General features: G+C 36.8%; 1 protein-coding gene across 1 annotated transcript; it reads left to right on the top strand.

Annotated features, from left to right (window-relative positions):
- Positions 1-119: 119 nt before the first annotated feature.
- Positions 120-26,279, top strand: LOC136816073 (putative leucine-rich repeat-containing protein DDB_G0290503). Its single transcript, XM_067072506.1, has 18 exons — positions 120-265; positions 14,340-14,486; positions 14,743-14,802; positions 16,055-16,163; positions 16,633-16,665; positions 16,826-16,969; positions 17,085-17,130; positions 17,629-17,664; positions 17,984-18,613; positions 18,801-18,857; positions 19,331-19,424; positions 19,716-19,832; positions 21,173-21,243; positions 21,847-23,226; positions 23,933-24,407; positions 24,850-24,939; positions 25,161-25,256; positions 26,014-26,279. The coding sequence occupies exons 6-18, from the start codon at positions 16,881-16,883 to the stop codon at positions 26,184-26,186; spliced, it is 3,354 nt and encodes a 1,117-aa protein (XP_066928607.1). The 5' UTR covers positions 120-265; positions 14,340-14,486; positions 14,743-14,802; positions 16,055-16,163; positions 16,633-16,665; positions 16,826-16,880; the 3' UTR covers positions 26,187-26,279.
- Positions 26,280-26,717: the final 438 nt, after the last annotated feature.

The following is a 26,717-nucleotide window of genomic DNA, read 5'->3' as shown; positions in this document are numbered from 1 at the left end:
TTGCCCAAATCAAGATCTGATTGGTTATTTGTAATTTATGCAAAATATTCCAATTTTTGGAAAATATTCGCCCCGTGTTTTGCAACTTTTTGAAAAAATATCAATTTGGCGCGGAAAAGGCAAGCACGTTGGGCAATCTGAACTCTGAACAAGATGGCGGCGACCACTACTCGAAGCAAGAAGCCACCTGTAACTTGGAAAAATTGGGTTGGAACTGGTAACGATCAAGATGGATTTGAAGTTCTCCAAATTGATAATGAAATTGGTAAGCTTTTTCGAATTTACTATATCCCTTCCAACAATAATTGATAATTAATGTTGATGATGAGTCCATCATAGACTCAAGAAACGAAAAACCAGGTAGTTTTCTGGTGCAGAATTTAGAGCAGTGATTTTGCTTTGGTGCATGAAAATCGACTACCAAGGGGATGTCAATATTGAAGCCAATATCAAATTCAATTTATATATTCAGATGATGTCCTTCAAACGAATAGAGTCGTTTGGGGACATTTTATTGTTTGGGGGAAGGGGAAGACAATGTTCTTTTGAATCTCCCACAGCAACACAGCAGTTACCTAGAGACAAGATCATTTATCATGTTTTTACTGGCTGAGGCAGCTTGGTAAAAACCGTGTGTTTTCATTATATGTAAACAAAAGTACTTACACATACTGTGACATTGGAAAGGCGGATCTCTAAAAATTGTTTGGTTCCCGTCATCCGACCGACCCTGATTTTTACTCTGAAGTTAGAGTCGGAGTCCGAGACCCTTTTTGCCTCTTCTGGATTCCTAATCACAGCTGTTCCGCTCAAGCAAAGTCGTCGATACCGTAAAGGTCATGAAATCGCCGTCAACAGACATTGAAAAAAACAATTCAAAATGGCCGGCGAAACTGACAAAAACAAAAAATCTTGAGTTTTCAATGCTAATTGCAGCTAACTGAGGCAGATAAATCCAATGAAATAAAAAAGTAGACAAACCTTGAACCTTTTCTCTGTCCAAATAAAGAAAATAACCTAGCTATAGTATAGTGATGTTTACATCCCAAAATAAATCCATTTCCGACCAGACCTACATCAAGTCCTGCAAAATTTCAACCCACGCTGCGGCGATGCAGGCAAAAGTTTCTGACCTGAGAAACGTTGGAAAAGATAAAAAATTAGGGTCTAATTACATTTCAAAATGATATATTTGCAAGCTAAGTTGCCAGACAATCACAATCGAACATAATCGACAATCGAATCAATCGAACCAAATCGAACGCAATCGACCGATTAATCGAACGGCAAGATTCTAGGTAATATTCGATTGGTTCAATTGCCATTTTAGCGCTCGATGTTGTCTGATGTCCGTCGATTACGTTTGATCTTGTTATGTTCAATTACGTTCGATGTCTTCAATCGAACCAATCGAATCTGAAAATTGCGGTAATTTTCAATTGATTTTCGATTGCGTTCGATAATCGAATTTCAATCGGTCGATTGCGTTTAATGTGGTTCGATTAGTTCGATCGTCGATTCCGTTCAATTGAGATCGTCTGGCAGTTGCTTTCCCAGTAACTGAAGAAAAGATTTAAAAAATCGAGACGGGTGGGGGGATAAGATTTTTTGAATAAAATTATCAAGTAAGAAATGTTAATGCTCAAAGATAAAAATATCACTTCTTTTCATAATAAATACCGTGAGTGGTCCTAAATCCGACAGCCCTGCCTAATTCCAACCCCCCAAATAAAGGTTATATCAAATTTCCCAGTTTAGTTGACACTTTGGTATTTTTCGTTGCGTCACAGCAAAAGGTTTTTTTTATTTTAGTTTGTATCTTTGAAAGACCACGTCGGATTTAGGCAGGGCTGTCGGATTTACCACTCACGGTAAATGTTATAGAAACTTTTTTTCATACAATTGGCTTTTCAAAAGTGTTTGGCTTCCTTCTTAAAATTTCTGCAAACCCCCAGTTTTTGCTCACTTTATTACGCGCGTAATATGAACAGGGCCTTATAGCGCTATAAACAAACGATTTCATTGGTTGAGTTTTGTTGGTAGATCACGTGACCAAATTCTTGATTGAAGCAAGCAGGAGTCGTGGTCACGTCGCATGATGTTTTCCCGTGTTTTGATTTAGCAAAATTTAGAAAGTTTGACCACTTATCAATGTTTTGATTTTTCTTGCGCGGATTTCTGTTTAGAGCTAAAATATGGTTTGTATGGGATCAATGGTGGTACAGCTGTGTAATTGTCAACCTCTGTCTGCTCAGTGATTGACAAGTTTTCAAATCGAAATAGCAAGCGCGGCGCGCCAGCAGAAAGTCGACCAACTGACAGACCCATTCAGCCATTTTGTAAAGTCAAAATGACGGGAACCAAACAATTTTTAGAGATCCGCCAAAAATCAAAACGATACCTCATAAATTCATTTTCAAATGAGTAGTAAAAAATGAATCAATCGTAGTAGCCGGCATAGCAGTGGTTTTGTTTTCCCAGAGGAGCAGAATTAGAAATAGCACATTACATTTAATTACTTTTCACTTTTAACGACTTTGAATCAATAAAAATATTGTTTGTTATTCATTGCACATCGTGTCTCAGATGATTCCAATCACAGATAACTTGAGCTCCATTGCAGATGATTGAAAAAGTAAATTCTTCGTGTGCTTCAACTTTACAAATTTCGCCAATCCGGATGATGATAAGATTTATATCAGGCTAATCGTCACAAAAAGCATAAACAACATATTGAAAAATGGAGATTCCCAAGATTGGAGAAGGTATCTTAAATCTTGGTTAAAGAATAAATCTCTTCGATCTTTTATTGATTTCTTTTGTTAATTCCTTGTGTCATCAATGATTTGCGAGGTATTTCTCATAATGAAAATACACAATTTTTACCAAGCTGTGATGGCTGATAATTTATGTGGAGTCATTTAGGAGCGACGTCCATATTCAATCTTGCCACAGTTAACAGGAAAGACCGTTATTTTTCAAACACCCACCCTCTTGACTCAGTAGAAAAATAGAGTTTTACCACGAGGGAGAGCACAAAAGGCTATACTTCGAAAGCACTGCAGTTGGAAATAAAGCTATGGTAAGGATTTCTAATTGACTTCTCTTATCTTGGATAGGAGGATATTTTATTTTGGTATTTTCCCGTTATGTGCGACAGGATTGAATAGTTGTTTTGGTGACACTATTGAATAACAAATTACTCCACATAAATTATCTGACCTCAACCAGTAAAAATGTGATAAATGATCTCTAGGTAACTGCTGCTGTGGAGTAATTATACAGAGTCCCCTTTTTTTCACTTAGGTTTAACTTTTTTTGGAAATCCTTTTCGACAAACATTTAGACAACTTCACAACTTTGTTTTGATTCTTTGTTTGAAGCGATCTTCAGAGAATAAGAAACTTTTGAAGCAAGCCACCTTAAAGGGAACTAATTTTCGCAGTAACTAATTTTCGCAGAACTAATTTTCACGGGAACTAATTTTCGCATCTTTGGGTGTCAACCACGAAAATTAGTTCTGCGAAATGCAAAATTTACTAGAAATCTTTACAAAACCCTAGGAAAATGAAAGAATTTAGACAAAAAGTGGGTGTCTACCGCGAAAATAAGTTCCACCAAAGACGCCAATTTCGTTTCCGCAAAAATTAGTTCCCTTAAGGTACTAGTGGGAACAATGTACCAGCCTGTGACCAATCGCTTAAAAGAGAAAATCAGTGCTCTACTTGCAGGCTAGGCCATATAAACTAATCAGGATGATTAAAAAAACTCATAAGCTCCCTTGTATTAAATTTCTTTTCACTCATTCTTTTCTTTTGAAATAGACCACTTTCATTTCCCTTTGACATGTTTTTTCTAGAATTTTTTTTCTCAAATCACCATTTTTCGTAAAGTTTGTCTTTGTCTTGTTTTGAAAGTGGCGGTCTATGAAGAGTCTTCATTTGAGAAAAACGCGAGAATTTATTTGTCTAACAAGAGATTCAATATACCAGTTTCCTTTGTTGTTTCAAACTGGAGCTAGGCTGCGGGCATCCCCAGAATTTATTTTGTTATAGGGGATGCGTATCGTGTATGAAATTCCTGTCCGAGAGTGACCTCAAATTTGGGGTAACCAAAATTTGCATAAATTCACATAAGTAATGGGTAAGTTGGGACAGAGATATTGTAGACGATACGCATCCCCTATATCAAATCATATCAGTTCAGAGGGGATGCGTGCAGCCTAGACCGGAGCTATAAACTTCACATAAGACTGTCAAAGTTATCGAACACAGGCATGCCCTTTCAAAGTTTTGTTCGCAGTGGAAGGTTTTCTTATTTTCCTTGAGTGTCTGGAATGTTTTGATCACAATGAAGGGTCTTCTTTTTCTTACTTTCGATTTTGCTGGTCACAGACTGGACGTCTGCGTCTACTCTAATTTCAAAACCGATTGCATCAACTTTTTGATCAATATTTCAGACAAATGAAACTGTATCAAGCTGATTTTAATAGAAATGCTATAAAAGTATTTTTGAGTGGTAGTTTGTGATGAAGTTGACACATATACTTTTAGCTTTCGTATAATATATATTTTGGGGACCAAGCCCTCTCTCTTAATCTACTCTATAAGAACAAAAGATAAAATATGTTAGTAACAATATCGACATTCATACTAGTTTCTTGAATGTTTGATATAAAAAATACTAACTCTAAAAACTAGAAAACAAAAAGAAATGTAAACAGTAGGATAAAAATGTGAAAAATAAAAACTAACAAAAACTATAAAAGTAAAGGCATGATCCCAACCATTGAAGGATCTTCCTTTTTTTTTTTTAATGTTCAAAATGAATCATGACCATGTAATAAAATGATCAATGTCTATGGTGATGTAACAACTGTTACGTGAGACATGTTTAATCAACATGAGTTAAGGTCTTTTATTGTATCACGATCAACAAGATCAACAATGTTAATGGACAACGAGAATTTCAACATTCGTTGTAAAGAAAATGTCACAATGTTAATAGAAAATAGCGAGAATTCGAACATTCGCTGTCACTAAAAAATCATCACCAATAAGAATAACAACATTTTGTGTATAAAGTCTCATCATTCAATCCAGGCGACCTGTTTGGATAACACGGAGAAGGTCATTCGATTGGGCACCTTTTTTCGTCAAGCAGTTTGCCAGCTGTTTTGATCCTGGACACCAGCGAACGTCGGCTTCATGCTTTTGAATAGATTCCTTGATGGCACCAATATCAATACGTAATCTCTTGTCATCAACTAGCTTTGTGGAGTTTATGGCTTCAATGAGGCTTTTACTGTCGGTGTAAGCCTTGATGTTGGTTGCACAATTTTTGCCAAATAGCTCCTGTATCATAGATTGGTGATATAAACCATCCTCGAGTCCTTCTTGTAAGCTCAATGCTTCTGCTGCCAAGGAAGAACGTACCACACGTTTGATCTTGTTGCAACTCCACGAGAGCGATGCACAACGTCGGTTTTCTCCAGTGAGAAAGACAATATGACCAGACGTACTGTTCACACCATTGAGGTTAGCATGTGCAGCATCTGAAAACACTGTGATACCCCAGGATCCTGGGTGACCAAGGGTTGGAAACATCACTTCACAGGAACTCTCTTTCAGTTTTCTGATACATTTCTTTAGTTGTATTAGATCGTTGACTGTTGCATCATTAAATTTTGTACTGAAATAGACAACGTGGAAGGCGAAGTCTGGTCTTGATCCTTGAACAGCCCAATTAAGTTTGCCAACCAAAGCTCTGAATGTTGTTGTTTCTTCAGGAGTTAACTTTTCACATTTTTGAGACATTCGTTCTGGTGATATTTCAACATCTGGTAAACTTTGAACATAATCATTTTGGGAGATAGTGATGCCATCTGATGTTTGAGTCAGGTGAAAACCAACATAGTTGAATGTTTCTTCTTCACATCTTCCAGCATGAAATCTTTGGTGAAGTGGTTTGATAATGTCCGTCTCAAATCGATTGTTTCCAGCATGGAGAAAATCATCAACATGGCACACAATGAATCCTTGGAGAGAATCGTTTAACTTGTAGTAGAAGACTGCTGGATCCAAAATTGATTGTATACATCCTTGCTTTGTTAACTCATCTGCAACACTTGCGTAGAATTGTCGGGCTGCGTCGTTTAACCCATAGAGACACTTCTGTAGTTTCCAAAGTTTTCCTTTCAACTCAGTTTCTTTTGGAGGAGACACATGTATTTCCCTTGAGATTGTTTTTCCTTGCAAAAATGCAGATTTGATATCAGTTGTCTTGACATCCCAATTCGTGTTTGGCGCAATTGCCAGAAATGTTCGCAGGACATTCTTTGAAACTGTGGGTGAGTCTGTCCTTTCTTTGAATGATTCCTCATAGCCTCTTGCAACAAGACGTGCTCGGACACCACCATTCTTCTCCCATAACACCCATGTTGTTGATATACGAAATTGACCTTCGTCTTTAACTACTGAAAAGGTATTGAATTGTTTGAGCTTCTCAATCTCCTCCAGCTTTGCTCGTTCACAGTCAGGTGTTTGTTGTTGATTCTTTGGTATGATAACAATATTGACTTCTTCAGGAGCATCAGGAATTTGCTTCCACTCACATTTTTCTAAATCAATAGCCATCGGAGATTGGTCTTCTGAGCTTTCCAGGTTGAACCAGCTTTTGAACTTCCCATTGGCTTTACCAGCACGACTTATTACCTTTGCAGACTGCCACTCTGAGGATTGCTTGATTGAGATGGTTTCACCCTTCTTTGGAAACGTCTGGTTCTTTGCTGTCTGTTTTGTTCTTGATGTGGATGTTTCTAAGGATGAGTCTTTAAATTTCACAGTTTGACGTGTTGAATCTTTTGGTGATGGAGCTGTTATTGATGAATTTCTCGATGAACGTTTGGATGTAGAATCTTTAGGTGAAGCTTTGGAAGAGATGATAGGCGATTGTTGAGATGATGTGGCTTCTTTCTGGAATGATGATTGAACTGAGATTGCATCATTAACTGTTGGAGACGCAGATAATGACGGTCCCTGTCTTGTTGTTGGTGTTGCTGGTCTTTTTGATTCGTCTGGATTTGGTGGATCGTTATCACCTCTGGCGGTTCTTTTATTGATACTAACATCTTCCTCAGTGAATGTTTTTGATCTGGATCCATCATGTTTTGACAAAACTTCAACCAAGGGTTTATGATTGATTGGTGTCTGTATTGGCTGCTCAAATTCTTCTCCACGCGATTTGGCATTGTTTTCCATTGGTGTGAGTGTTGGATCCTCTGGTGCTTTTATGAGACGATTTGGAGAAACACGAACCATTATTCCTCCGTGACGAATAAATATCACTTTGCCATCTTGAAACACCACTTTGGCTGGGCCAAGCCATTTCTTTGAACCTTCACGCATGTAGAACACTCGATCGCCATTGTTGAAGATCTGCTCAGATACTCGGATCTTGCTGTAGAGAGCACGTCGAATACGCTCACTGGATTCAGATTCAATAAATGCTTTTCTTGATGCATGTAAAGCATTTAGGTGAGTAGCAAGGGTTTCAGATGTTGTGCCTTGCAAAGCCGCAATGTTGTCTGTCATAACATTTGGTACGTTGGGATTCTTGCCAAAGACAAGCTGGTAACTGCTGAATCCATGCCACATTTGCAAACTGTTTCGTGATGTGTTTGCCCATGCTAGAAGAACGTCAATTGGTGTTCGTGGACATTGTTCTTTCAACTTGAGAAGCATGATGTCAGTAATTGCATGATTCCTTTCACACAAACCATTTTGAAATGGACTCTCTGCAGCTGTTGTAATTGTTTGGATGTTCAAGATGCTAGACACTTCTCTGATTTCATCAGCATTGAATTCACCTCCATTGTCTGTAACGATACTTGACATAATGCCATATCCTGAACCACACCAGTGCAGCATGATGTTGTCGATGACTTCTGTTGGCTTCTTACGAGAGATGAACTTTGACACTGTGAGACGAGACCACATGAGAATCCATTTATCTCCCCACTTCTTTAAGTCGAGGGCAACTTTGTCATTGAATTGGGCTGCTAATGGCAACGCAACGGCTGGTCGTGGAGGGGTTGTAGGATACATCTTGCACAGCTCACATCTTTGGTGGATTTCCAGAAGCAGGGGTTTAAATTCGTCTGACCAACTGTTGGAATCTTTGAGAAGGGATATCAGCTTCACCATCGATGGATGCGCAAATTGTCTGTGCAGCTTCAGTAAAACTTTGTATCTGTCACTATCTTCCAGTTCTGCAATTTTGACTGCAAACACTTGAGAAACATCAAATTCTTTGGCAATTGAGACGCAGTAGTGTCCTGATGATGTATGATTTAAGGATACAACTTTGCCAAAGATCTCAGCTGAGTCGTTGACCAGATCGAGGATGATACCTGCTTTCTTCATTGCTTTGATGGACAGCAGAAGAGGGATGTCAGAATCGACAACGTCAGTAACGATTGTTATCTCTTTCCCAGCAAGATACGCAGGGATTTCGTAACAGGCAATTGAGGAAAGAACTTCACCACCGCCAAACTTGAACAGTCTGCCTCCAGTGAACTGCTTGATTTTCTTCTTCTCCTCTTCATTGAGCATTTGAGTATAGTTCTGAAACCAGGATGTTCCACAAACTGTGCTCGAACAAGCACAGTCAAGCACGGCACAAAATGCAGCTTCTGAGCGAAGAAGTGCATTATCTGGTTTGGATGTATCTGCTCCAGTATAGAGACAGAATTCTTGCGAATTGTTTTTGTTAGTTTTAGCAAGATTTTCCCAGCTGTCTGGACATTCAGGAAGTAAGTGTCTATATGAACCACAGCTTGCACATGTCAATAGTTTCCCTTCAGAGTTCTTTGGATTAATCTTTCTGGAAGGACGTGTAGAATCAGATTCTTGCTGCTGCCAATTTTGTTGTGGTCTGGAACGAGCACCTCCTCGATAAGCACCTCGATTAGCACCTCCACGATGAGCACCTCCACGATAACTGCCACGGCCACGTCTTCCGTTGTTGTTTTGTTGTCGGTGATTTGTATACAAGACTTCATCTTCCGTTAAGCAAACAGTTTCAAGATTTGCTGCTTTCACACCATTGGAAATTTCAGAGACTTGGTCCCCTTTAAACTTTTTCAAAGAAAGTTTCGCTTGTTCATAAAGTTCTTTCTTGTTTTTGTAATCCATTCCAGTTAACACTAGAAGTCTCTCTTCATTGCCCAAATTGGCTTGTTTCAACAGCTTGAATGCAAGTATTTCTGAAGGGAGGGTCATTCCTTTTTTCGACATTTTGTTATAGTTCTGATCGAATTTGGAAATGTATTCAGTAATAGACTGTTCCTTTTTCTCGTATTCTTCAAAAGTGCTGAATTTCTCCCAGCTGTCAGCAAGATCGTCCTTCTTTAACTTTTTATCCATAAATCTCAGTAATTTGTCCAAACCATCTTGTCCTTTTAAGTCAGTTATAGACAGCTCATCAAAAACTTTCTCTCGAATTCCACTTTCATCATCTTCTGGGAGTGTGAGGGCTATAGCTATGCCCTGTTTCTCTGCTTCTAGGTCGGTAATTTCTCGCCACGCTTCGAGTTCAATCCGATATCTCTCATAGTAACCACTTTTGTACTCTGGTGTCTTAATCTTCATAGCCATCCTGCTACCATTGATGAAGTTGACACATATACTTTTAGCTTTCGTATAATATATATTTTGGGGACCAAGCCCTCTCTCTTAATCTACTCTATAAGAACAAAAGATAAAATATGTTAGTAACAATATCGACAGTTTGAAGCATTTTTTCTTACAAAGCTTTTTTGTCCACAGGCAGCCAGTTTTTCTAGAAAAAACCAGGATTGTTGTGCTTCCATACAAATTAGGATCTTTCGGATTCTACTTGTTTTTTCTTAGAATTTTACTTAAGAATCATACTTTTTTTCCAACCAATAAACCAGGTTGGACTCAAAAGAATATTGGTTTGCCGTCACCCAACCTTATTCAAAATCTGCTGACCAACAATCAAAATCTTTTGCTATCTCAAAGAAGAAGCAATTTTTTTAAAACCAGACCTGCATGGACCTGCATCCAGACAAAAATTTCATTATTTACCAAAAGAAAATTTTATCCCGACTGACTCACCTTCATCCAAAAACTAGATTTTGTGTGACAGCAAACCAAGCCAAAGTCCAGCCCCAGACGTACCTGATATAATTTTCACAACTGTAAACGTACACTATTTGGTTACTTGTGAGTTTCATTTCAAATTAGCTGTCCGTAAAAATGCTTTTATGTTTTGATAGGCATTGAGCTAAATAGCGAATAGAGTTTAGAGTCTGAATACACATTAAGAAGCTGATAAATTTTTTTTGTCAGTGACCAGCCTTTGTTGCCTAGCAACCAAAATGTCTGAAAAAAATTCTTCTCATCAATTTTTTACTTCAGTGCTATCTGAAGAGCCAACACAGTGATTTTAAACCCCAGATATTCAAGCAAAAGGCCAATTTTAGTACTGAACTGATGCAGAAAATTTTTTTAAGAAAGCTTGTCTACTTTCTAGGATATTGTAAGAAGCAGAAAGTCTAAAGTGTCAAAAATTGGTCATTTTTCTTTAGGAAATTAGGACTGGTTATTTTAACCTAAGATACAGGCTGAAAAATTCACAACTTCTCCCTTTTCAAACCACTCAATACGCATAGTTTTCAAATGAGTGTTACATTGAAAGCTTATGTTTAATACAAGCTTAACAACCTAATCAATTTTTATCCTCGTTTATTTTTGACGGGTCGAGAATTTTCAGAATTTTTTAAATAGGTGGGGGTTGGGTTGATGAAAAATTTATGATAGGGGTGACTTTTTCGGGTAGGGGTCAGAGAGTTTATTGACTAGTTCTCTCATTTTGTCTCCAACCTTTCTCTTTCTTCGGTTGAATCTACCAACAACAGACATAATTATAACAAAAGATGAATATAGTGTAAAAAAAAGCATGGACTATTTTCCCTAAAAATTGTTGAGACCGTCATAAACCTTTTTTCAGGTGGGGGTTGGGATGATGGTAAATTTTCAGGCGGGTGACTTGGTGGGAGTTGAAGGGGTGTTGCCCTATGAGCTGAATTCTAATAGATTTCTAAGCCCACTGTCCATGTATTTGAAAGGAAAGGAAAGAAACATTGACTTAACAGATTTATATTTAAAAAAAGCCAATATTAAGTCGTCAGTTTGAGAACAAGGCAAGAGACATTTAAAGATCCACAAGTTTTTTTTGTTTCAAAGGAGCATAAAGTCGACTAATATTTTTATATTAAGATCCATTTTATAGGTCGACACTTTCAGAATAAATTTGGCTTTCAGACAACAATCATTATGTCTACATGGTGATCTCTTACGAAAGTTTTCTGTCTAAGATTCAAATCAAGCTCTTTTTGTTTCAAAGTAAACGTTTTAGAATAGCAAACTTAAGTCAACTATAAGATCTATATTAGGTCGACATTTTCAGAATAAATTTGACTTTCAGACATCAAACATTAAGTCGACATGGAGATTTCTTACAAAAGTAAGGTTATTAAGGAAACGTTTTAGAAAAGCAAACTTAAGTCAACTATAAGACCCATATTAGGTCGACATTTTTATTTAGAATGAATTTGACTATCAGACATCAAACATTAAGTCGACATGGAGATTTCTTACAAAAGTAAGGTTATTAAGGAAACGTTTTAGAAAAGCAACATTATATTAAGATCCATATTAGGTCGACATTTTTAGAACAAATTTGACTTTCAGACATCAAACATTAAGTCGACATGGAGATTTCTTACAAAAGTAAGGTTATTAAGGAAACGTTTTAGAAAAGCAACATTATATTAAGATCCATATTAGGTCGACATTTTTAGAATAAATTTGACTTTCAGACATCAAACATTAAGTCGACATGGAGATTTCTTACAAAAGTAAGGTTATTAAGGAAACGTTTTAGAAAAGCATCATTATATTAAGATTCATATTAGGTCGACATATTCAGAATAATAAATTCGACTTTCAGACAACAAACATTAAGTCTACATGGAGATTTCTTACACAAGTAAGGTTAACGAAACGTTTTAGAAAAGCATCATTAAGTCAACTTAAAGATCCATATTAGGACTTTCAGACAACAAACATTAACCCTTCGTGCATCTTCTCATTTTTTTATATACGAAGCATCTTGAGGGGCTGTAAAGGCCCCCCTCTTGGGATCTTGGGATTGGGAGGTGCTATGAACTTGAAATTTTGACCAATAATAGATCTTGATAAAAGAAGATGGCTTGCCAAATTTCAAGTCGGCCACCTGTCTGGTTGGTATTTTACAGACCAGAATGTTAAATTAGCTGCTAGAATGAATTAGCCGATTGGCTTTGTACTTTTTGATAAAATTGCGTCCATTTGCCAAATTAAATCAGAGTATACCGAAAAAAATAGCTTCAGGGTGGTATTTGGTACTTTACAAACTGGTCTGTAAAATACACACCCCCTTTTCCGGAACTCAGGAACTACTGTAGCTATTGACTTGAAATTTTCACCAGTGATAGGTCTTGACCATCTGAGACAATTTCAAGTCGGCCGCCTGCGTGGTTGGTATTTTACAGACCCATGGTTTCCGCCCACTTTTCAGGTGCACTCATTGAGCATGGTGCCCCCAGCAATTTAGGTCCCCTTGAGAAATTGCTTTGAGCTAGGTACCCCCATTCAGCCAATTGACACTTTTTGCTCTTTTGTCATTCCTAAAATCTTAATGATAGCGTGGAAAGCGCTCAAGCATGAACGCCTGCTAATAAGCTTTGTTGTTATGCTATAAAGATGGCGGCTGTAAATCAAAACAACCACATTAGAAAAATATAGCAAAAGATGGCGTGATGGGAAACGAATGAGAAATTGGATGGGAAACTAGGTGCTGGGGTAAAAAAATTCAATAATTTGAAATATTTTGAAATATTCGATTTGGAAAATATAACCAGCCCCCAGAGCCTCCATCAAGACAGCTTAAGGTACCCTTAATGAATAGGTAACCCCAAAGAATTGCAAGGCATTAGCCCCCCTCTACTAACCTGGCCTATGTGCCCTTCAGATTTCTGGGGGGGCTGACACTATGAGACCGGTCAGTATTTTACCTAAAATGCTCACCTTCGGCTTAACTACTGGTCCGATCTCGCTGAAAATTTGAGAGCAAGCTTCTATTATTAACACCTACCACTGGTCAAAATTTCAAGTCAATGGCATTTTCCAATCTTGAGACTAATTTAGGCAAAAAAGGCAAATTTGGGCCGGTCTGTAAAATACACGCCTATAATAGGTGGGCAAAATTGACCCTGTGCCCCATACAAATATGTGAAATGGAGTTCCCACACAAAATTTGAGCAAAAAATATGGAAGTGAAAAAAAGTTAGAGGGGGTCCTATTTTTGGAGGTGTCAAAAATTGATGACGTCATCAGGTGGCAATGACGTCATCAATAATGACGAAAATTTGTCAGAAGGTGTCAATCCGTGATTTAGTCACACTGCCTAAATCTCATGAAAAATAAAGTCTATCAAAAATTATTAAGAATTTTCGGCCAGGGGGGCCTATAGGCCTATAGGCCTATAGGTCCCCCTACCCCCGAAGATGCATGAAGGGTTAAGTCTACATGGAGGTTTCTTACAAAAGTAAGGTTATTAAGGAAACATTTTAGAAAAGCAACATTATATTAATACTCATATTAGGTCGACATATTCAGAATAAATTTGACTTTCAGACATCAAACATTAAGTCGACATGGAGATTTCTTACAAAAGTAAGGTTATTTAAAGGAAACGTTTTAGAAAAGCAACATTAACTCTACCATAAGATAAAATATTAAGTCGACATTTTCAGAATAATAAGTGACTTTCAGACATGAGACAAATAACATGTATGTCCCAAAACTTTGAGGCAGCCTAGAGACTTGAAAAAATTGTCGGATTTGGCTGAAATTTGGCACGTTTTTTCCTTGGGTGAATATCTGGAGGCGTTTTTTTTTTCATTTTTCAAAAATTTTCTTTTTGGGGCCTGGGGACGAGTTTTTTGCCAAAATGAGGCTAAAACTTTTGGCATCCTANACATAAAGTTTTCTTGCAATATCAAATCGACCATCTTAAGCAGCATTATGCTGAAAAGTTTATTTGGATTTATAAGAAGGGAGCAATACAGTACCTTGAAGGGAACTTATTTTGGCGAGAACTAATTTTGGCGAATTCCTGAATTAGTTATCGCCAAGATTAAATAGTCTTACCAAACCAAATTAGACCGAACATTTTGACATTATAAATTGACAGTATTTTTTTTAACTTAGCTACTCATGGTTGCTTCAATGATTATCTAAAAAGTATGACTAAATTGTTGAATGACTTGACTTGACTATATGAGGAGACTTGATGACTTGACATACTGTTTTGACATACATGAACTGACTTCACAGAAAAATTTCAATATTTGACAGGTGAGAACAACTTCAGGGTAAAGCATAGCCAAAAGAGGGTAGCTGGGCAATGAAAATATTTTTGATGTACTCACCTAAAGTACCCGGGTACTTATCTTTTTTTTTTCATTATACCCAAACACACCAAGGAAATTAGTTTTTGCTTTGTGCGAGCGGAAAATTCTTTGATTTTGATTTGCTATGATATGAGATATCACTCGTTATCACTTTTATTTTTGAAAATGTTAAAAAGATATATATTTTTTCAAATTTATAGGAAAAGGTGTTTTTGCAACAAAAGAGTTCCAAGTTGGCGATTTTCTCCTAGAGTATGCAGGTAATTTAATTGATTTCGTTTTGGCTTTAAGGACAGTTGTCGGCTTTATTGAACGGTGCGCTCGTATCCTATTATTTTATATCCAATGTCACTAAATTAAATCTAAACTTGCAGTCTATTGAAGTACGTTTCTCCTTCATTCGAACGTCATTCAATCAGTAATTCAATATATGGTGTCCTCCAGGTTATCAGGTCCCCCTATCTGGACCCTAAAACCCCCATTTGGTCTTTTCCCCTACCTACCCTTTTTCTGGGGTTCCCCCAATTGGAAGAATAATTTTGTGACCACTTTTGCCACTCCAATTTTTTTTCGAAAAAAAATAGCTTGCCAAGTTGAGAGCCTGTGTCCAAAGAATATCAAAATCTTAATGTGACACTCTAAAATTACTCGACACTTTTAATTCAAAATTTAGAAATATTAGTCGGAGTTTTGACAAGCTGACGATGATTTTGCCTCTGATATCTTTGTTATGATATAGATAAAAGACTTGAGAATAGTAGAACAACAGAGACTTTGTCAAGGTTTTGACGTTGTTAGAGAGGTATTCCCACGAGGTATATCATCAAAATGAATTGTTTCAATTTATGGTTTTAACGAGGCGGCAACAAAGCTAGCAGTGATTTTTACAAAAAAAAAAGAAAAAAGATGGATGTCCAGTCGTTTATATGTTCATGATTCCCCCACATCTTCCTGGGGGGAGCCCATGCAATGGCATGATCTAAAGTCCAAATATATCTGACCTCAAACAAAAAAGTTCCTCTTGTACTGTATGAAGCAAGAATAAATAACACGATCAAATTGACATATTATTTTATTCTCAGCTTCCGTTAAGCTAGAACCTAAGAATTTCTGTGTGTCCCCTCAAAACTTTGGAACAGGTTATAGACTTCCAAATGGTTCTATTCAACTAAAATTTTGTGAATCCCTCATCCTATTTTTGTGGCCCAGGGTTTTGCGTCAAAGCGAGGTCATAATATTGGGATGAACTGGAAACTTTCGCACTACTCCTTGGGTTAATCCTAGAGGCAAGTGAAATCAATTGTCGGACTTAACTGAGAAATTCTTCGTTCTCAAATTTAGACTTACAAACAACTTGCATGTTACTCAGGTAGAGACAGTAGGAATGTTTGACATTTTGGTCAGGTAAAACCTGGGAAACTTATCTGTTCTTCAGTTTATAAAAACGGCCTAATTAGGTTCGTTAAAGTTGTTCAGAAAGTTTTTTTTAATCAGTTTTAAAACACCCTTTAGGTGAAAGAACCTCGTACGATGAAGCGTTGGAAAGGGAAAAAGAATATGAAGATGCCGGATTAGGATGCTACATCTATTACAATGTTAAGGGTCCGAATGGAAACTTTTGGTATGTTTTTGTGTGAAGTTTTTGAAAAAGCACTTTGTTTGTATTTTAGAGCAAAAAAATCTGTACTCGGGGGTGAATGATGTAACATTTCTATTGAGCATCAATTGACAAACATGAAAAGATTCGTGAAAAGAAACTTTCGCGAGTCAGTAAATTTACTTTGGCTTTTGCGAGAATTAACTTTCCCAAGAGATTACACCCAGATTATTTTATGAAAATCTTTGCAGCAGGTGAACGCTTTCTCTGCACCCATCAAACCTTAATGTATCTAAATATTGATTTCTAAGTCGGTCTGAATCAATACCAATCAATACCAAACGTACATTTTATAGACATTTGACCCTGTTTGACCAAAATTCCAAAATGTTAAGGGAATTAATTATGTTTCTGTCTATCATGGCCTTAAGAGAGCTTAATCACCAAGTATTAACTGGCTTTTTCCAATATAATATTTTGTTTTTTTTCACAGCCTAGATGCAACCCATTCACAGCAAGCAGGAAGGTACGCTTTTGTGTGAAGAATGCACCAAGCTTATTTGTGACATTTAAATGTCTTGCTATAAAGGTTTCCCTTTGTAATAATTTTAATCCAACATCCTTTTTTGAATATACATTGTGAGGCTATTATTTTGCCTTAAAATTTCCTTCCATCCCTTTTTCAGATATATCAATGATTCCAAAAAGAAATGGGCAAACTCGTACACAAAAAAGGAGACAATGACATATGAAGGCACCGACTACAAGACAGTTTACCTCTGTATATATGCAAAGAAAACCATTCCCAAAGGCTGCGGCTGCGAAATAAGGTTTAGCTTTCAATCAATACGGTTATTTTAAATTTTTAGTAGATAGTAGATTTCACAACACTGGGATTTTGAGTGCGACATTCAAAAGCATAGAAAGTTTTTTCCCTTTATTTAGATACGATTATGGCGATAGGGATGAAGCATGTAGCTGGCGTTTAAAGGTGATAATTTACGGTATTCTCTTTCAATACTGAATACACTCCTCCGGTCTTAAATAATCTCCCCTGCCTTTGTATTAACTTTTCGATTTTTTTTTTATTTCGACCTCTTCCGAAAATAAATTTACTTTTATCCGAGCTTAGGCCACAAAGTTTTTTATTTAAGTTGCTTTTCCAACCACCCTGGCTATTACAAACTCCCTTCTTTATTAGGTTTCGAGATTTTTTCCATCTCCGCTTCTTCCAGACCGCCCTCTATTAGAGACATTACAGTACCCACCTCATTATTTTAGTTTTGATTTTTTATTGTTGTTGCTGTTGTTCGATTGATAGCATTAGGACCGCAATTTAAATCATTGTCTATCCACATTAAAGTTTTCAGGTTCTGTAGTGGCATTTGAGGGTAAAGTTTCTCTAGCAGCAGTCAAATATATCCAGTGACCCTCATAAATCCTATTAGTAACGACCTCTTGTTTTAATTGCCGCAATTGTTGTTTTCAGGAAAAGTATCAAAAACCCTTGATGAAATCCGATCTGGTAAGTACTCTACTGCATAAAATAAACAAGAATTTTAATTTTTGACTTTGAAAAATTGATTTATTTTCAAAAGGAAAATTGATACATTGCACATCGCGGGGGGTGGGCGTTATTTTTCAATAATTTATCCCTGGAGAAAATAAATTTTACCTCCAGGGTTTAATATACCTGGACGTAAATAATTAACCGGGCATATTGCAAATTTACCCAATGTACAATGTATCCACCACCCACTACGCACAGAATTTTTATGGAAAAGCCTATTGATGATCTCGATCCTATTTTCTTTGAGATAAATTGTGAAATTTCTTTTTCCCAGTTGCAATACCAAATGAAAGAAGCGAAGCAGTTCGTGAAAGATGCGAACGAGGTAAATAAGGATAGCAATGAGGTTGATAAAAACGTGCTTGAGGTGGAGAAGAACACGAACAAGATAGATAAAGACACGAACAAGATAGATAAAGACACGAACGAGGTCGAGAAAAACGCAAACGTGGTTGATAAAGACACGAACGTGGTTGATAAAGACACGAACGAGGTCGAGAAGAACACGAACGAGGTCGAGAAGAACGCAAACGTGGTTGATAAAGACACGAACGTGGTTGATAAAGACACGAACGTGGTTGATAAAGACACGAACGTGGTTGATAAAGACACGAACGAGGTCGAGAAGAACGCAAACGTGGTTGATAAAGACACGAACGTGGTTGATAAAGACACGAACGAGGTCGAGAAGAACACGAACGAGGTCGAGGTGAAGAAGAACGATGTGGAAAATGTGGAAAATGGCGCGAACCAGATGAATAATAATGTGAAAGAGATGTGTAAAGACGCTGGCGAGATGGAGAAAGGTGCAAACGAGATGAAAAAAGACACATACATGGCCGAGAAGAACACGAACGAGACGGAGAAAGACGAAGAGGACGTTCATTTTGACATATCGGAAAAGGTGAATTACTCAAACTATTTGACTGTCATTGATGACTTTGAGCTTTGATAACTTTGAATTTTTGACTTTTCGTAGGTTAGAATTCCACCACTGAACAGCAAAATTAAATGACACGAAAATTTTTTACCTTAAGGTAGTCCTTAATGATAGTCCTAAATTCTAAGCAGTAAAAAATTTATCATCGTAGGACACATCTGATGCAGAGAGTATAATATTTCAGCCTCTGAAAGACACTCCAAAAGAGGTATGTCACAAATTTTCTAATTAGACGTCTAAACTCGCATTTTGTTAATATTATTGCTATAATTGAATTTCAGTAAAACGTCATGTTAACTTTCGTGTTATTTTTTGTTCCTGCAGTGTTCAAAGAGTGGGTCAGGGTAGACATGACGTGACTGTCCAAAATTTCAGTCATTATTCCATGGATTTGGTACTTAAAGTTCTATGCCGTCCTCATAGACGACGCTTAAAGATATTCAATTTACAAAATTCCTGTGTAGTACCGTGACTCAAAAAAGAGTGTAAAAGCTTGAATGTGCAGTACACTCAGTATAATGTTAATTTGCCGGAAAATAGTTTTTCATCGTAAAAAGGAAGGGTATCAATTTCAAGCATTTCGGTCAGCTTCGTCGGCTATCTCAGTTCGTTTGTTCAACAAGTTTGTATCAAGGGGTAAAAATAATTTTTACATAGTTATTTAAATTGATTTGAATTTAGACAACAATTCCAACAACAACGCAAGTATCAGATGTTACAATCGAAGATACTGATGAGGAGGACAGTAGAGACGATGATGCTCTTGCTGATAATGGTAAAGCGATAAACAGTACTAACTCGACTCTAGATAGCTCAAGAACCCCAGCCTTGAAACTGAAATGCAACCAAAAGTACCTGAGAATGATGAAACATCTTGACATTCTTTTGAAAAGCCTTTGTAACCTGAACCCAAAATTGGGATTTCTCATAGAAATGTGTCGTGAATTTACTAATACTCCTATCAACTTTTCTTTCTCTTCGTGAAAATGTCGTGAGATTAAAACAGAACCTTTTGGTAACATATATTTGAAATCTTGAAATTTACTTTCAATATTCAATATTTCAGCTAAATGTTTCGCTAATTTGAGACGTTCTGTACGTACTATCAGAAGGAAAGATTATCAGGGGATGGATTCCGAAGAAAGTCCTTTGGGAGATTTGAATGATCCTGACTTCTTACTAGGTACATTTCTACATTTTCTCTTTCTATTACCGAAGTTCTCAGTCTCCTTCAAGCTTGAAATTATGATCGATTCTCCCTTAAAAGTGCCAAACGCGTCATTTTCCAATTGTCTTTTACAATGTAGGAGGTTTAGCATCAAAAAACTGCAAATTATCCTCAAGCTCTGAAATTTTGCACAAGTTATTTTTATTGAATTTGGAAAATTTTGACCGGGAGATTCAAAATAAAAGAAAAAAGGTCGTTTATGAGCCTTGGCAACTAATCCAATGGTTCCCATAGTTACCATGAAAACAAGAGAGAGTTTTAACAGATTTAAAAATCTGATTAAACCATCGAAAATAACACAAAATTGACTTATGACTTATGACTTATATATTGTACATTTCTTGATGATTTTCCAACTTAACTAACTCCTTAAGGGAAGAAATTTTCGCGGAACAAAATTTCGCGGTTTTTCGGCAAAATTTCTTCCCTTAAGGTAGTCTATAAGGGTTAAAAATTTGTTGGTGACAGGTCAAAATTTCTAAATTCAATGAAGATAACTTGTTTTAATTTTTGGCCCGACAGTGTCATTTTGCGCCAGACGCGAAGCGGGGGGCGCAAATAACAATTAAAGCTGACCTACTTCAGCTCTTGTACCACTTTTTTCTTCGATAATCAATTCCTCAAAAATCATCAGTTTCTTTTCACTTTCTGGCACTCAAAAGGGTTTTTGATACGAACTTTTTGTTGATACTAACTTTTTTCCAATACCAACTTTTTTTATCGATACCAGTTTTTTTAACGAGGCGTAGAACTTGAGTTAAAAAACTTGGAAAACTTCGAGTTAACAATTTTCGGCTTAGCTAAATTATGATGTCTTTATGTGCAAATTATGACGCCACTCGATTATTAAATTCTAAAGGCTTTTTTATAAGATTGATAGAATATAATGCTAATAAGAATATCAGATTGAAAATTTAAGGGGAACTTCTTAAGAATACCGTGAGGGTGATATTTTGTAAATTGACATATAATAACTTTCCGTAATTCTTCTCTATAATTCGAAGAAAATATTTGATCTCTTGAAGATCGAATTAGAGAAAGTCGACTCTGGCTAATTCAATAAACCTTTTTGTGAAAACAAGTCGAGTTAGAGTTAGAGTTAGAGCCCCCCCTCTAACAAAAGTGTGATTTTCTCGCAAATCCTTTTGCTACTACTAGCTTTAATTCGTACGCATTTAAGACTTTAATATAAAAGAATCTCTCTCTCTTTCTCTCTTTCTGTTAAATTAAATCCGCCCTGTAACAAAATCGTTCAAGGTAGCTTCAGTAAAAACATACAACATATCTTTCCGCAGACTTCGACGACGAACCAGAAGAGATTGCTGATCCTGACGCTGCCTTGGAAAAGGCTATTGCAAAGATGAATGTAAGTAGAAGTTTTATTTTGGTTTTACTTTATTGATTTGACCGGAATTTACCAGATCTTATCTAAATCAGTACTAATACTCTAATCTTAATCGTACTTATACCCCTTATCGCATTTTTTGATTATTCTAAAAAAGCGATGCATTGTGGGATTGTTATGGTATTACAATAGAAACCTCGAGGGAATTTTATTGTAATAATCCCATAACAATCCCACAATGCATCGCTTTTTTAGAAAAATCAAAAAATGCAATAAGGTCTATTTTCGCAGGCATAGTGCGGAAAGGGGTCGGCCCCTTCAGAGCTTTAAATTCCTGACATCATGCTATCGGCTCCCGGGGAGGGCAAATTTGACTCTGAACTGCTCTGAACAAGCACGTGTGCCACACCCTGGACAATATTCAGGATTTAAACGGGAACCTTTTAGTTTTTGAAGTTACTTTTTTTCAATTTAATCGGCCTTTTGTCATTTTGAAATAGTTTTAGGAACAAGACACATATTAGAAAAAACCGTCTGCCGAGGCTGTGTTACCGGATTTTAAAACAGCTAATATACCATGTGAATAAAATTACTTTTCTATTCGATGTCTTTTTTCTTGTTTAGGAACTTTGTGGAAAATTCGAAGAGCAAGATTTTGATCAAAATCCATATAGAGCTTCTTCTCCTGTGAACGAAATGGAAATAAAAAATGATTCGGCCATTGGTCTGGGGATGAGTGTCGGTGAAATCATTGACACGTCACAAGAAGAGCCTTCTCAACACCACTCAGAAAACACACCTGAAAACCACTCAGAAAACACACCTGAAAACACACCTGAGAACCAACCAAAAAACACACCTGAAAACCAACCTAAGAAGAAAAAGAAAAGACCCAAGCGCCCCTGTCCCTTTGGTTGCAAAAAGCTTCAAAGTGTTTTAAGTCGTCATCTGAAATTAATGCACAAGGATGAGCCGGCAATCATAGAGATCTTATCCAAACCAAAAGAGCTGCATAACAAATGCTTTGATAACCTTAAGAAAGAAGGGATTTTTAAGTACAATCAACAAGAAATGACCCAGGAAAACCCAAATTACATGAGAGAGAGAATACCAAAAATCTCTGCCACGAATGTTAACAACATAGTTATCTGCTCCGAATGTAAGGGAACCTATTCAAAAGGGTTCAAATCCCGCCATCAAATCGAATGCGGAAAAACAGGGGGTCGAATAATGATTCCTATGGTCCCTGTGAAAGATATGGTTATCACGGAATACCCGCCTGAATTCAAAGAGGTAATCAACAAGATGAAAATAGATGAAATCTCTTCACTCGCCAAAACAGACCCCTTTATTCTTGTTGTTGGTGCCCGTATTTTCAACGGGAATAAATGCAAGGAAGAGAAGATACAGGAAGTGAACCGACGGGTCCGTTCTTCAATGCGGCTCTTGAGCCGTCTTCTCCTCAAATTCAACGAATCTTTTGGAAGTGAAAAAACTTTATCTTCGTTGTTCGACAGAGAAAACCTTAAACATTTAAGATTTGCTATAGACGCTCTTTCAGAAAATGAAGACGAGGTAAAAGCTGGATTAAAAGTTCAAATCCAAAACGTCATCAAGTTAGCTGCAAAGACTCTTGAAGCTCACTTTTTGGTCGAAGCAAAGAAAGAACTTTCGGAAATGGTTTGTGAGTTCATGAAAGTGTTTCACCTCGTGGAAGATGAGCTTTTCAATGGAGCGCTTTATAAGATTAAGCAAAAAAGGAACAAATCAACCCGGAAGCCAGGAAATTTACCGGATGAAGAAATTGTACAAGATTTGAAGTCATATCTTCTTGGAATAATTTTTAATGGTCGTCGTGGTGGTGAGCCAGCTCGTTTGTTTACTTACCAATGGCAAGAAGCCATCGATGGAATATGGCTTCGACCGGAAAAACGCGAGCAATATAAAAGAGAAGTTAACACAAAAAACCGGATCACGTACCAAGAAGGGAAAGGCGAGAAGCAGGTACCTTAACGAAATTCAGTCATGAAATTTTCTTAAAATACACCCCTACACGCTATTTTAAAATAAGAATAGTGAACTTTGGATGAGGGTTAAGTATTCTTAAGAAATTGTCGAAATTGAGGGTGAAAATATTCTTAACGTATTCCTACTTCTTAATAACTTGAGAAATTATCAATTTGAGAGTTTTGGACTTTTAAATGAATATTTTGAGTTTAAATTAGATTTCTGCCTAAAAGTTTAAAATTTAAGTCTAACAAAGGAAGTAGTTTTCTCAATTAGGTAAACATGAAATGGGTGTAAAACTGGAATCCCAGCCCTATTGGAACATTTAAAAAAAAATCATCCCTGGTAGGATAATACCCTAGAATTTCAGCTCCACTTGAAAATTAACTTTTATTTCATCCTTATTCAAAATTCAATGTTTCAAAGTTACACAAATCACCCCCACTGAATTTTTTAACCTTTAGCAAAATAGAATTTCTATCCCAAATGGGATTTCAATTGGAACTTTTATCCCCAATGAGGAAAAAGTTCCAACGGGGCTGTGAGACAGGGGTGTTAGTTATCATTAACTGAAAGAGTAATTTTGGGGCAGATTTATGGTTCATCAACATAAGAAAGTCAAGTTTTTTTAGCTTTTTTCTTTACAGAAATCAATGGTAATCTATTCGGCATTAATTAATTCTCGTATTTTTTTTCACTTAAGGTATGTGTGTTTATCCCACCTGACACGGTTGATGCAATGATATTTTTGTGCGATGATAAAGTCAGGAGCGATGCTGGGGTATCAAGCAACAACAAGTACGCCTTTCCATCAACTGGTAACAGTTTGCTGCACTGCGAGGGCTGGCAATCACTGACAACATGCTGCAAAAAGGCCGGTATAGAGTCAAAAATCAATGGCACATTAAATCGCCATAGAGTTTCTTCCATAATGGGCGCGTTTAATCTTACCGAAACTGACCGAAACCTATCATATGATCACTTTGGTCACTCTGAGGAAATGAACAGATTCGTGTATCAAATCCCTCAGGCTGAACAGCAGTTAGCCAAAACAGGAGAGTATTTATCTCTCATCGATAAGAATCAAAGGCCATCAAATTCTGAGGGATTAGACTCGCAAATGAATGCTACCACATCATCTCAATCGACCGATCAAAAGAAAACAACAACTAATAATGGTATGGGTACTCCACAATTTTCGATTTTTTAAATTTTAATCTTCCCCTTATTCATCATAGAATGACCCTCCCCATGAGCTCAGGAGGGGGGCTAAGTATTGAGTAATCAAACTGGGGCTGAACTGAATTCAAATAATTTCAAAAAATCAATTCTATCAAATTTCTAATTTATATACCTTTTAAGCGCTTTTGGTTGTGATATGTCAATTAGGTGACCTTTTATTTTGTTTAGGAACTTTAAAACATAATGTTTTTGGTTTTCATAAAGGTGGGTGGGGGCATTTTCATTAGTCCCCCTGAAAAGAGCTGGGGCTGGACCCCTCTGCATTCTATGTTCATTATCGAATGACCTCCGAGGCTAAAGTGTTTCTTTGGCAGCTGAATGAGAATGTTATTGGTACTGAGATGTATTAAAGATTAATCGCATTAATTTCATTATTAGGTGAAAGGAAACATCCCAGGAGAAAGAGAAAGGCTGCAGCAGTTGAAAGCGACCATAGCTCGTCTGATAGCGAAGATGACCCAATCCAGAGTAAGTTTGATAGACATTTGATTGATTTGAAATGTTACCTAGCAAAATAATCAATCAATTCTGACCAATTCGCTGCAATTCGATCAATTCCTTCACTGCATGAAAAGTCGTCTTCTCTAACGCAAGATATATATGAGTTCGGATTCCACGTGCCCTCTCCTGGCCTGGAATTCTTTTGTCAATCTCAAAAATGAATTTAATTTGTAATTTGACTTTTACAGCGATGAGAACGTTTAAATGGAGTGAACCTTTAAAACTTGACTTCATTAAAACCTTTGGAGGGTTTGTAAGAAGAACAGAAAAACGAAAAATGCCAAGTAAGTTCTTTTTCTTTACTTGATACAAAATATAAAATACAAAAATAAAGTTAAAATAAGCTGAAATAAGGCTATTTAGTAGAGCAAAATAAAGCTTGGTACTCACGTATTTGAAAAAGTGGCGTTTAACACTAGTCGCGGGCGTTTAATTTTTCAGATCATCTATGTACTCACTGGGATTTCTCTGCTGGGAGCTTTTCTGCAAAGAGAGATAGAAAAAGAGGGGAAAACTGAAACGAAATCGAAAGTAAAAATCTAAAATTACAAAAGAATTGAAAAAAATTGATCTTGTTTACATTGCGGTGCCTTTGAACCTTAGTCGCACGTATCGAAATTTTTTTATATGTGCGTTTAACTTTTTTTTCATTAAGTACGAACGTTTAACATTAAACGCAGGTGTTTAACACTAAACGCCCGCGACTAATGAGTGTACTCACTAGGACATTTTTTTCTTAGTCGCGTGCGTTCGCGCGGTGCGTCTATTGTTAAACTCACGCGACTAGTGTTAAACGCCACTTTTTCAAATGCGTGAGTACCAAACTTTTGACAGCTGAAAATATTCTTAAAAATTAATAAACGGGGGGATCTCAATAAGGTCCAGGGGTTGGAAAATTTTCGAAAAATGAACGTTAGATTTGTTTTTCATTAAAAATGCAGCACTATCGAATTACGATGGAGAACTTTTACTGTTGGCTTACTCTGGTTTGAATATAATTGCTTCGATTTAAGTTGCAAACAATGATTTAACTTTCTTTAGCTAAAGAAGAAATGATGGATTTCATGAAGAAAAATGGTGAAGATGAACGGTTGTATGGAAAAGTCAAGATCCGGATTAACAACGAAAGAAACGCAATAAAAAAAAAAGCTAATAAGGAACAGACAGAAATCGATAAACGAGTTGCTAAACGAGCAAAAGAAATGGAAATGTAATTTTGATGGGACTTACTAGTTGATTGCTTGCAAGTTTATAAATGGAAATTTTGCATATTGACAGTTGTTACAGATTTGTTTTTGTTTCTTCTTTAAAACATTAAAACTTCGAGACTTGGTCATCAAAGAAATGTTGGAAAACTAATCTTGGGTTCCAAATAAATGCCCCCCCCCCCCCCGCTTGCCCGCTTGTTAATTTTTCGATTTTAATTTTCCAACCCCCCCCCCGACCTTATTAGGACCCCCCCCCCCCCGGTTTATTAATTTCTAAGAATATTTCCAGCTGTCAAAGAGAAGGCCCCTTGTTTTGCTCTAAATAGCCTGATTTTAGCCTATTTTTACCTTATTTTTGGGTTTTAGAAGTACAATTTCCAACCCCCTGGCCATTAGGTCCCCCCAGTTTATTAAAATCTAGAAAAACCACCCCCCCCCCCGTTTATTTGGAACCTAAGAGTATCCACTAAACTTTTTGAGATTATGGACAACTGGTTCATACAGATTCCACTAGAATGATTTTAATGTCTGATGTTA

Source organism: Clytia hemisphaerica, unplaced genomic scaffold (assembly GCF_902728285.1).
Source record: "Clytia hemisphaerica strain Z4C2 unplaced genomic scaffold, Clytia hemisphaerica genome assembly, whole genome shotgun sequence".
NCBI classification, from domain to species: Eukaryota; Metazoa; Cnidaria; class Hydrozoa; order Leptothecata; family Clytiidae; genus Clytia; species Clytia hemisphaerica.
This window is presented reverse-complemented; position numbering and strand designations above follow the sequence as displayed.